Source organism: Malaclemys terrapin, chromosome 3 (assembly GCF_027887155.1).
Source record: "Malaclemys terrapin pileata isolate rMalTer1 chromosome 3, rMalTer1.hap1, whole genome shotgun sequence".
NCBI lineage: Eukaryota > Metazoa > Chordata > Testudines > Emydidae > Malaclemys > Malaclemys terrapin.
Genome location: NC_071507.1, coordinates 193,433,828 through 193,447,163, shown reverse-complemented (window position 1 = coordinate 193,447,163; position 13,336 = coordinate 193,433,828). Strand labels below are relative to the sequence as shown.

General features: G+C 41.6%; 1 protein-coding gene across 1 annotated transcript in view; it reads left to right on the top strand.

The window, feature by feature from the left end:
* The first annotated feature begins 2,121 nt into the window (after window positions 1–2,121).
* LOC128833775 (uncharacterized) overlaps window positions 2,122–13,336 on the top strand; it is a 70,788-nt gene continuing 59,573 nt past the window's right edge. Inside the window, exon 1 of the mRNA XM_054021908.1 lies at window positions 2,122–2,175. Coding sequence (XP_053877883.1) covers window positions 2,169–2,175 — 7 coding nt within the window. The 5' untranslated portion in view covers window positions 2,122–2,168. The remainder of the gene's footprint in view (window positions 2,176–13,336) is intronic.

Below are 13,336 nucleotides of genomic sequence, written 5' to 3'. Positions count from 1 at the left end.
AGGGATGCTGGGAGGCAGCTGACTAAAGGCAGCCAGAGCCTTTTCCTCTACCTCAGCCAGTGAGCAAGGGGGCAGCCAAAGCTAGTCAGCAGCTAGGGGCTGCCAGCCCAGCCAGATCCCCCTTCCATCCCAGGGCAAGCAGCAACCCATACCGTGGGCCACCGACTCAACCACAGGCCCCCTACACACTGCCGGGACAAGGAGCAACCAAGGGCAGACCCCACAGAGCCACCAGAGTTACCTGGACCTCAACCCAGGGAGCCTGTCAGAGGCACAGCAAGTCCTGTGTTCATAAAGTTCATTCCATGCTGGAGAGAGCCTTACCAGGCTTCATTTCAAGTAATCGGGACACTTGTTATCATCTCAACTGGGAAAATAAGTTAAATTAATCAAATATGCAAATTAGGGCATTCAGGCACCAGATTTCTAAAATTTAACGGACCAAGGCCACGCAGCAAGCCAGTGGCAGAGAAATACAACCCAGATTTCCAGACTACCGGTCTAGCGTCTATTCACTAAGCCGTGCTGCTGTTTGCTTGCAGTAATGAATAGCAGAGCTGGGGGGTTCTGCTTGTTTGCTGCAAGAGGCTTTTATTTAAAAAAAAAAAAAACACGCCAGCCTCCTGTCTACTCCCGGTCTCTCTACAGCATCCGCACTGAGAAGATTATTCCTGATTCATTGCACCTTGCAAGCTTGCTTTAGTGTATTTCCACAATTGCTTTGCACTAGGTGTCCTAGCGTACATCTAAATTTTAAAGCAATTACTGTCAAGAAAATAAATCTGTCTACTCAGTTTTTCCTCACTGTCACATCGACAATAGTGGCAGGTAATGGGCTAATGAATGGGGCCGTTTGCCTGAACAAATAGCCTCTTATATTTCCAGAAAGATCTTCCTCTTGTGTTTCTCCTCTTGCTTTCCTCATAAGCAATCTATGCCCAAAGCCTTTATGAAATTCAAGCCCAGTTTCACATTTCATTGAAAAACCTTTAAGAAAAGCCATTTTTCATACTTAAGACTTTTTCAAATCTCCTCTAACCAGTTACATTCTGCATTGTATCTTTTGGATCTGGCCACTGTCCAACGACAATCCTTAAAATCCCTTTACAGTTTTAAAGGAAAATACAAGCCCTCATTTACCACTGGATTCAGCCTGAAAATAAAAGCTTAATGCCTTGACAGGCCTGGATATTTTTTTGCATTCTAAGTCTGATTTATGGTAGTAGCCAGCAAACCAGGCTGGTGAAATATTTGCTGCTGCTCGCAGGGATCTGGAAAAATGAAGTGTGAAGTTCTGAAGAGAGCAGGCAACAGTTCTCCAGTCACTAAACACTTCCAACAAGTTGGCAGTGGAACAGAGCTGTGGTCTGAAAGATGAACCTCAAAGGAATAGGGGGTGGAGAGAGAGCAGTACTGTGCACAGTGTCAAAATACTGCTGCAGCTTAAAGCTTTCCATACATTCATTACATTGGGAGGGGAAAGAGAAACATTTTCTTCATTATTTATTTATTCTCTCTCTCTCTTTTTCCCCCTGTGCAGTTCCCCCTTCAGGGGTTTCACCCAAAGTAGGAAAAAATTAAAAGCAACAACAGGAACATAGGAAGTCGCTTAAGCCTACCATAAAAATGTTCAGATTGAAAAATACGATCCGGATGGGGAAAGCGTTGCGTTTGCTGCAAGGCTGATTAGTCTCTGTAGCCTTTCGAAGGGCCAAGGCCCTGAAATCTGTGGGCGTGGGAGCTGTGATTTTCATTCCCATGAAAAGGGAATTTCCTAGAGGTAAAAGGGAGGTGGGGATTTTTCAGAGTGTTCTTGGAATGAGTCACCCTGAATACATTTGCCAGGTAAAACATGTGGCTGCTTCAACTGTCTTTGAAGAAAATTAATATTCATCTATATTATATATAGCATAAAGTGGCTCGACTTTGTGGAAATGCCATAATCTCACTGAGGTCTGGCCTTCCTCCAATTACCCACTAAATTCAAAAGCAGCACTGCATGCTCTGCAGCCGTATCACCAGGATGGACAAAAACACACATCATGCTCTCAAACTCTGTCGACATGCAAAGGGGTGCACGCCTCGACCCTACCTGCATCGCCCATGGGGCCGTCCCAGATATTTGTGGATTCGTCGGATTGAGCCAGATCTGGGAACTTCACTCTACAATGCCTGGTATGATGCTATGATTCTCAATAAAGTATGTGTGTGTGTCTATTAGAGAGGGAGAGAATTCAGAATTAAGGGACCATATGCTGCTTCTGTGCACAAAGCTATGCCCTATCACTCGACCTCCATAATGTGGCTGGACACTGGTGAGGTCAATAGGGGGAAGGGATGGGAAGTAGGAAAGAATCTTTCCTATGAGCAGGGAGAACAATATGGAGCTGCTCCAAGGAAGCTACTCCTACCTTACAGCATTAGTGGCCTCTGAGATCTACCGCAATCCCTGTGCAGGTGAAAGCACAGAGAGATTGAACAACTAGCCTAAAGTCAGGGGCAGAACTGGGAATTGAACCCAGGTGTCCGGTATCCCAGCCCTGTGCTTTAACTAGACTATCAAACATAACATAAGAACACAAGAATGGCCATACTGGGTCAGACCAAGGGTCCATCTAGCCAAGTATCCTGTCTTCTGACAGTGGCCAATGCCAGGTGCTCCAGAGGGAATGAACAGAACAGGTAATCATCTAGTGATCCATCCCTTGTCGCTCATTCCCAGCTTCTGGCAAACAGAGGCTAGGGACATCATCCTTGCCCATCCTGGCTAATAGCCATTGATGGACCTATCCTCCATGAACTTATCTAGTTCTTTTTGAACCCTGTTATAGTTTTGGCCTTCACAACATCCTCTGGCAAGGAGTTCCACAGGTTGACTGTTTGTTGTGTGAAAAACTACCTACTTGTGTTTGTTTTAAACTTGCCGCCTATTAATTTCATTTGGTGACCCCTAGTTCTTGTGTTACAAGAAGGAGTACATAATATTTCCTCATTTACTTTCTTCACGCCAGTCATGATTTTATAAACCTCTATCATATCCCCCCCATTGTCTCTTTTCCAAGCTGAAAATTCCCAGTCTTATTAATGTCTCCTCATACAGAAGCCATTCCATACCCCTAATAATTTTTGTTGTGTTTTTCTGAACCTTTTCCAATTCCAATATATCTTTTTTGAGATGGGGCGACCACAACTGCATGCAGTATTCAAGATGTGGGCGTACCATGGATTTATATAGAGGCAATATGATATTTTCTGTCTTATTCTCTATCCCTTTCTTAATGATTCCCAACATTCTGTTTGCTTCTTTGACTGCCGCTGCACACTGAGTGGATGTTTTCAGAGAACTATCCAGGATGATTCCAAGATCTCTTTCTTGAGTGGTAACAGCTAATTTAGACCCCATCATTTTATATGTATAGTTGGGATTATGTTTTCCAGTGTGCATTACTTTGCACTTAGCAACATTCAGTTTCATTTGTCATTTTGTTGCCCAGTCACCCGGTTCTGAGAGATCCTTCTGTAGCTCTTCACAGTCTGTCTGGGACTTAACTATCTCGAGTAGCTTTGTATCATCTGCAAATTTTGCCACCTCACTGTTTACCCCCTTTTCCAGATAATTTATGAATATGTTGAATAGGACTGGTCCCAATACAAACCCCTGGGGACACCACTATTTACCTCTCTCCATTTTGAAAACTGATAAGAACAAGAATCCTAGATGAGAACAAGCAATTTCGTACCACTTTTCATCCACAGCTCTTCTCTATCCCAACCTTGTCTCAAACTACTGCTTCAGATGCAGCTCCCAAGGAACTGGCCTCTGCCCTTTCCAGATGTACACCCTAGGGCAGCCTAAATCCTGCCCCCCATGCATAGCAGAACAGCAGTGGTTCTGCTGGCACAGGGCCTAGGGAAGATAGAATGGAATTCACCGATTAGTTGCAACATTATAAATCCAAGCAACACCATTGACTTCAGTGGAGTTACTTAAGGTTTACAACCGTAAATGAAACAAGAATTTGTCCCAGCATATGTAGAAATAATGAGGTTTTCTTTAAGCAAAAAATACACTAAAATTTTGCTTTTGATTCAGTGTTTAAAACTGTCAAAGGTCAGAAGCTGAAATGATACAACAAAGTTTTTGTTTTGTTTTAAACACAAGCTTTTGGTTTTGGAGGAGCAACTGCATGTTCCAATTCTATTGAAAGTTTTGAAGTGTTCAGTTTCTTCAGGACAACAGAAGAAACCGAGCTGGGGTGCTGTCTGAACAAGAGCATGGAGCCTTGTAATGGGAACACATGAATCTTTTTTGTTACACGACAGCTTAAGAATCCTCTTTAACAGTAGAAGCGTTTACGGGACATGCTCTCGCACAAACTCACACATCTCACAGTCACACAGCCTCAAACCACATTGTCTGTCACACATGCACACGCTATGCCACCCACTCTCATAAACAAGATACATGCAAATACTTCTCACCATGCTCACACAAACTGAAACCCATATTCTGTACTATACACCCACACAAACAGACAAACATACGCACACTCAGTTATACACACACACAACTTTAGTTACTGTTCTGCCAGCATCCCGGCATCACAAGTCTGAAAAATAAGTTGAACTATTTTCAGATCTGAAGGGCTATTCTCACCCAGAGACAATGGATCAAATAAGAGGGAGCAGCACCCACTTATACCATGGCAATGTTGGGTCCATTGTCTGTATTTTGGAGAGACCAGCAAACATTAGATGGACCCTCACCCAGCAAAAGATGATATTTTCTAGTCACTGGTATTGTACATACTGCTTGTCTCAGACTTGGCAGTGGGATACGGAGCCTTTTTACCCCTACGTCACCAGCTCAAATGTGACTCAGGTTGGTGGTTAGCAGAAGTCGTTACTGTCTGATTATTACTGTTCCGTGGTTTCTGTGAAATGAGATGGCTTTTCAGTTGCTAGCGAACAGGTGTCTGCATCACAGTGGGCATCCTTGTGAATAGTCTCCACGACGAAGCAAGGAGTGAGGCAAGTGGGTGGGTGAAGCCATGCTATCAAACACAGAAATCACCTTGCAGGACAGGGTGGAGGCATTTGCCTAGGGCAGTGGAGGTGAAGCTGCTATAGAGTCATAGAATCATAGGACTGGAAGGGATGTCAAGGGGCCATCTAGTCAGTCCCCTGCACTCATGGCAGGACTAAGTATTATCTAGACCATCCCTAACAGGTGTTTGTTTAACCTCCTCTTAAAAATCTCCAATGATGGAGATTCCACAACCGCCCTTGGCAATTTATTCCAGTGCTTAACCACCCTGACAGTTAGGAAGATTTTCCTAATGTCCAACCTAAACATCCATTGCTGCAATTTAAGCCCATTGCTTCTTGTCCTATCCTCAGAGGTTAGGACAAGAAGCCTAGGAGCTGAGGAAGGGGGGGATGTTGCTACTTCCGGGGGGGTGCCAGGTAGGGAGCCTGATGCCCCGCCAACCCCCCCCAGCACCAGCAGGGGTTCCCAGTCACGTGCCAGCACCACCCACCCCAACACCAGTGGGGGTCCCAGGCCACGCACTGCTGCCTGTCCCCCGCCTCCCCCAGCACCAATGGGGGTCCTGGGCTGCCGCCCCGAGCACACATGGCGCCTCCCGGGCTGCCCCCCCAAGCACATGCAGCACTCCTTAGACTGCCCCCCAGTACACACAGCACCCCCTGCCCCCCCAAGATTTAGTCAGGGGTATATAGTACAAGTCATGGACAGGTCACAGGCCATGAATTTTTGTTTACTGCCCGTGATCTGTCCATGACTTTTATTAAAAATACCCATGACTAAAACGTAGCCTTAACTATGACCCCCAGATCCCTTTCTCCAGTTGTCCTTCCTAGGCAGCCATTTCACATTTTGTATGTGTGCAACTGATCATTCCTGGAGTACTTTGCATTGTCCTTATTGAATTTCATCCTATTTACTTCAGACCATTTCTCCAGTTGGTCCAGATCATTTTGAATTTTAATCCTATCCTCCAAAGCACTTGCAACCCCTCTCAGCTTGGTATGGTCCTCAAACTTCATAAGTGTACTCTCTATGCCATTATCATATCACTGATGAAGATATCGAACAGAACCAGATCCAGGACCCCGATCCCTGCATGACCTCACTTGATATGCCCTTCCAGCTTGACTGTGAACCACTGATAACTACTCTCTGGGAACGGTTTTCCAACCAGTTATGCATCCGTCTTACCATAGCTCCATCTAGGTTGTATTTCCCTAGTTTTTTTATGAGAAGGTCATGCGAGACAGTATCAAAAGGCTTACCAAAGTCAAGATATGCCACATCTACCACTTCCCCCCATCCACAAGGCTTGTTACCCTGTCAAAGAAAGCTGTTGGTTTGACATGATTTGTTCTTGACAAGTCGATGCTGACTTACTTATCACCTTATTATCTTCTAGTTGTCTGCAAAATGATTACTTGATTATTTGCTGCATTATCTTTCCGGTTACTGAAGTTAAGCTGACTGGTCCGTAATTCCCCGGGTTGTCCTTATTCCTCTTTTTATAGATTGGCACTATATTTGCTCTTTTCCCAGTCTTCTGGAATCTCTCCCATTTTCCTTGACTTTTTGAAGATAATCGCTAATGGCTCAGATAGCTCCTCAGTCAGGTCCTTGCACATTCTAGGATGTATTTCATCAGGCCTTGGTGACTTGAAGATCTCTAACTTGTCTAAGTAATTTTTAACTTGTTGTTTTCCTATTTTAGCCTCTGATCCTACCTCATTTTCATTAGATATTGCCCGTGCTGAGCCTGTTCTGCATGAAAGGGATTTCGTCTTTCTATGCTGTCAACATAATTTTTCACAAGCCCTAAACTTAAAAGAGAACCACCTTTTGTTTGTTACACACCACAGGCCAGATGCTCTCCAGGCAGAGACTGACTGTAATTGCCCAGCTGCCATTAGCCCTAGTGTAGGCGAGTCCCTGTGGGCATTGAGAGCCAGCACAGCCAGCTCCTACACCTTCTGCCTCAGCCCAAATACGAGGCATGTCAGGGCCAGGAGAATCGGTGAAGAGGAATGGCTGGAAAACAATGCACTCCGGCTCTCCCCAGTTGGCAGACAATCCACGGGAATCTGCCGCCAGCTGCTCCAAGGCTGCTCTTTGCCCATCCGATTCAAAATTGCCATCTTAGTTTTAAAAGCTCTCCATGGACTTGCTCCATCCTTTGTCTCTGACCTTCTATCCATCTACCTGTATTTCACCCCACTCATCCACTTTGCTGCTTCAGCCGGGGCTTCCTCTCTTTGATCCAGTTTCCAGTGATGCCCCACAAAGGGGGAGTTTCAGTAACTCTTACAGTTGGGCTGCCCCATCTACCCTCTCTCCAACTCACTTATTTTCTTCAAAACTTGCCTTACAATCTTCTTGTTTGATTTTAACCTCTGACTCGATACACACTTTTTATTCTTCCATTACTATCACACCCTCCTGTCTCACCTCTCTGTACCTAGTTTGTGAGAATTCTTGTCTCTGTTTCACTGCCTTTGAGTTGCAGGGTCATTTCTCTCAGGTGTGATAGCTACAGATGAAGGAATGTCCCAGTGGTTAGAAAGCTAGCTTGGGCAGTGGAAGAAAGGGGCTCAGTTCCTGTTTTGTCACAGACGCCCTGTGTGGTCTTAGGCAAGTCACTTGGGGACTAATTTTTTAAGGTATTTAAACACCTAAAGATGCAGATGATTTCAAAGGGAGTTAGGCACCTAGGCACTTTTGAAAATCCCACTGCTTCTTTAGGCATCTAAATATGTTTTAAAATCTACCCCTTAGTTTCTGTGTGTCTGAGTTCCCCTTCTGTGACATGGAAATAATAGCACTACCTCACCTCATAGAGGAGTTGGGGGAATATAAATAGATGAAAGACTATGAAGTGCTCAGACAGTATAGCGTTAGGGGTCAAATAAATACCATCAAGAGAAAATCCAACTCTGAAGGATTCACTTTCTACATTATCCCTTTCTATAAAGTATTTTTGTGATGCTGTATGTTATATTAAAAAGCATTGTAATTATAATCTCTTTATATTGATCTAGAATTTTGAAAGTTCATATCCAAAGCCTGCAAACTTTTGAATTGCCCCTTTCCTCCAGTAGGATCCAACGTGCCTTTTAAACGTTGCCAGTTCAGAAGGAATATGTTCACCAAACACTGAAATGTAGCCATCTCTGGGGTAGAATACAGCCGAAGTTTAAGAGTACACAAGGACACCACACAGCAGCTCCAGAGAGGAAGTAGAGAATACCATGTACAATTGAAACGGAATTCAGATAGGGAGATTACTGAGTGATTTGGTCAGCCTTGTATCGGTGTGTTCGCTTTTTCTTGCTTTTTGTTTAGTTTATTGAGTTAGTGTGGGGGGTTTTCTATCTTGCTGTGGTTATTTTTAAATTAGATTTTGTTGCAGAGGTATTAGGTTAACTAATAATATGCACAAATACTTTTGTTCAATACCGCTGTACCTTTGCTTTGCAGATTTTGTTTAACCAAAATGAATTATATAAATAGCATCAGCGCAGGTGCAATCCTTCTGTTTTGTGCTTGTACACCCACCTAGGCTCAGGTGATCCATGACTGGGAGCTGGACGGTCTACCACAATACTAATAAAACAATGTCAATGTAGACAAACAACATTTAATTTCTTAAAATGCATCAAAGCCAGACCCTGCAGCTGACACCCTGATCATGGGAAAAAGACACCAGGTATTTTAGGATTAGAACTGATCAGGACTAGAGCTGGTAGGAAAATATAGCTCATTACCAGTGAAAATGTTGAAGGAAAAAAAAAAAAGATTTTTCATGTTTGTTGAATTTTTCAGGATTTCATCAAAAAGCAAAATCAGAAATATTTTTGGTTTTCAAAAGTTTAAGTTTTAAAACAAAAACCTGAAAATTTCATTTAAAATGGAATTTTTCAAACCAAAACCATAGAATATCAAGGTTGGAAGGGACCTCAGAAAGTCATCTAGTCCAACCCCCTGCTCAAAGCAGGACCAATCCCAAGTACTGATTTTGCCCCAGATCCCTAAGTGGCCTTCTCAAGGATTGAACTTACAACCCTGGGTTTAGCAGGCCAATGCTCAAACCACTGAGCTATCCCTCCATTTAAAAGTTGAAAGGGCATTTTTCTCTGCCAATAATTTTTGACAATTCCCCCCCCCCCCATCTCTTATCAGGACTTCATTGTATCCCAAAGACAGTATTTCCATTGTGCAGCACCATGCACCCTAACAAGGGGAGTGGGTCAGTTCTGACCCAAAGGACGAGCGCTTCCTACTGAATCGCTTATGTTTTCTGTGGGCTTTCCCATCCCAGTAGTGACCAAGTGCTAGCCTGTTTTGTTGGTGATATTTTATACAATTATCTCCTAAAGACTGCATGGTTCTGAGCACTCTTTTGGTTACTAAACTCATAAGAACCAGCTGTGTGTCTGACTCTTATATTAGGTTCTAAGCCCTTGGGGTGGTTTACATGTGTGTGTACAGTCAGTGCCTACCTTAGCTGGGTCTAGATCCCTGAGTAGGGTTTTTAGATGCTACTACTATACAAATAAATAATAATCCTGTCCACTCTGAATTTTTAATAAGGGCCAGTCCCTAACCCAGAATAAAGTCTACAAGAGTATTCAATTGTAACCCACACACCTCCTGGGTGTAGTGTTCTGTCCCATTTAGTGGCAGAGACCACTTAGAGAGAGAGAGATTAATGAGTTTGCTCTATAGGCTTAGCTAACAGGAAGTTGGTTTTTAGCTCATGTGGTAGAGGCTCATGCACTAAGCTCCAGAAGTCCCTGGTTTGATCCCACCTGCTGACAATCGGGGGTCTGTCGGTATTCACAATCATATTAATAAGAGCAGTATTGGGCCCATAATGAACACATGGAATTATTTGATCAGCACTGAAAAATACATTCAAATTGCACAATCCAGCAGTTCCAAGTAATCCAAAAAAAGAAGAACAGGAGTACTTGTGGCACCTTAGAGACTAACAAATTTATTAGCGCATAAGCTTTTGTGGACTACAGCCCACTTCTTCGGATGCATATAGAGTGGAACATATATTGAGGAGATATATATACACACATACAGAGAGCATAAACAGGTGGGAGTTGTCTTACCAACTCTGAGAGGCCAATTAATTAAGAGAAAAAAAAACTTTTGAAGTGATAATCAAGATAGCCTAGTACAGACGGTTTGATAAGAAGTGTGAGCATACTTACAAGGGGAGATAGATTCAATGTTTGTAATGGCTCAGCCATTCCAAGTAATCCACTTGTTTAAATGGGATTAAAAATAGTAATAAAAATTTCCACCCCAATGAGTGTATATTAACATAGCTTTATCTAGCATATTCACTTAAAATTGCTGTGTATGTTATCACCACTAGGCAACTCTATCCTTCGAGTCTCTCTGATGCACAGCAGATTGAAGACTATTTATTAGTCCTTTTAAAGAGATGATTATTGCCAAATGCACATTCTCAGTGGCTCAGATCCATGCAGGACTTTGTGCTTATGAATTTGAGGCTATCACTGTATAGAACAAAATGCTAAATATTTACTGGCGAGCCAAGCCACAAGTATAAATATTTATACCAAGGCACAGTAAAGAAAGTACCATACAACTGATACATTTTAAAGAATATATATGTTGAAATGACCATAACTGTTACAGAAGATGTGCTATTTCATGATTATATTAGATGCAGAGACTTCTGTATTTAGGTGTTTAATATACTGCTATCTGGCCTTTGCTGCTCCACTCATTAATCTGTCAGATGAATGGGTCCTAATTATACTTCTTGTAGCATGGTAAACTACAGAGAATCACGCTCATAAGGGGAATAGATCTTGAAGATTTACTGTGCTGTTGCTAATGATCCCATAGGGCTAGAAAATGGAAAAAGTATTCACAAGAGCAGAAAATGTTTATAAGGGGACTCTGTCTTCCTAATTATTCTACTGAATGTATTCTATTGTACCAAGATAAGAGATGAGTAAACAGTGGTTTATGTAAAACTATGTTCAAGACACCTTTGAGCTGGTAATTGAATACACCATGTACATATCACTAAACACATCCAGAACCATGCTAAAATAAAATGCTATTTTTTGTTTATATAGTACAGCACTATAGAAACAATAATGTTCTGCACTTACATATAATACCAACCACTACCGCTTTGTATTTAAATTGCACTTAATGTTGATGGGTAAGTATTAGTACACCCTTTATTCGCATGAGTTAATGAAGGCACAGAGCTGAAGTGACTTGGCCACCGTTACATAGTGAGTTAACATGAATGATTCAGGAATACAATCCAAGGCTCCTGATTCCTAGCCCATGATCAATCCACTAGTCCACCACCATGCTTAGACTGAAATCTTCAGATGGAAAGTACTACAAAAGGCATTACAAATATTGGCTCTGATTCAACAAGGTATTTGCGCATGTTCTCAGTCACATTGAAATCAATGGGACTACTCATGTGCTTAATGCTAGGCATGTGCTTAAGTATGTTACTGAATTGGGGCCATTAATTGGTTAATCCTCACAAAACCTCCGTGAGAGGGAATTATTCCTGTTTTGTGCATTCATAAACTGAGGCAGAGAGAGGATAAGTGACCTGGCCAAGTCACTATCACTTGGCCATGGTTGTTATCACTCCTGTTCATTAGCCACCAGACCATCCTTCCCGGGTTCTTGTTTAATATATTGATTAGAGCTGGGTAAGTGATGGATTTTGGTTCACTGGCAATCCCAGCAAAAAAATCAAAATCAAAATAGTGTTTTGTGTCAAACCAAAAAATTATATTTTTCAAAACTTTTGTCAAATAAAAAGTTGAAAAAAAAATAGTTTCAGATCAGACAACACATCTGGTTGAACCTGAAATGAATCATTTTGTTTAATTATTTTTATAATGTTTTAATTTTTTAAAATAAAATTAAATGACATTTCAAAACAAAAAGCTATTTCACATAAAAAAAGAAACATTTTGTTGCAAAAAATGTCAAAACAAAAGATTTTGACATTTTCAGATTTTGTTGAGGTTGTGTTTTTTGTTTTATTGACAAACAATTTGGTGAAATGTTTTGGCGTAGTAGCTGAATCTGCATTTTTTCACTGAAAAGAAGTTTCAGTTGTAACATTTCACTCAGCTCTAATATTGATTGATATTCTGGACACATCGAAACTGTCTTTAGGATTACAATTTCACAGACCACAAAGTACAGTAGATAGATAGCTACTCTGGTGATAGACTGATAACAGAAAGATAAATAGTGGGATATATTTATCACACATCAATGAAATGGAGACACCTTTGAAGTGGAATATATTAGCTTTTTAGCAGGGCATAGCACGACCATGCAACATTGCTGTATCTAAACGAAAGGGCAGGCTGACTATAGACAGACAGAATGTAGCCATTACCCAAATGGAACTTTAGCCAGGACATCAGGATTAATACCCCAGATCTTGAGAAAATTGCCATCAGATCTTTAACAACTACAAGGGGTTTGAACCTTGGTTTTACATTTTGTTGTAAAGACAGCACTAATAGCAGCAGAGTGCCCTCTCCAACTAAGAGTTGGGATATAGGTTCAATAAACTGTACACTCAGCAACAGGGATCATTATTCCGGAGACTGGATAACCTATTATTTATTCTGTATCCTAAGGTTATTTATTTAGCAAATATCCCCACTGCAGACAAGTGCAAAAGTCTCTGCCCCAAAGACCTTACTATCTAAATACTTTACCATAATGTAAATTGGGGCGTTGAATTTTTCATTGCCCAGGACAAGTATTCAGCCAAATTGCTGTCTCTATAAAGCCAGATACTCAGCCAGATATTCGGCTGATGTAAATCAAAGGTAGCTCTACTGGGCTTCTCCAGTTTACATCAGCAGAGGATCTGTTGGCATAATTCTATCTTTTCAGATAATTTAATCCATGTTTTACTTGGACTCATCATTTGATTAATATGCTGGGCTAGCCCATAAAATAGACTTCAGGATTGCGAAATGTGAGTTGTTGAATCTATATGTCAGTTTTATTGTGAATGAATAAACTGCATATTTATCGATTTAATATGGTTTGCCTCCTATTCCCAGAAAGGCATGAATAAATAACATGTCCGATCCATATAGGGTAGGAAGAGTGTTATCACCTTCTCCGGAATCAATTCACCCGGGGGGGATTTTAAAGTGTAGTATCAGTTGTTAAGTTCCTCTGAACATTTTAAATGAAATCTACAGTAAAACATCATTAATATGAAAACAAATG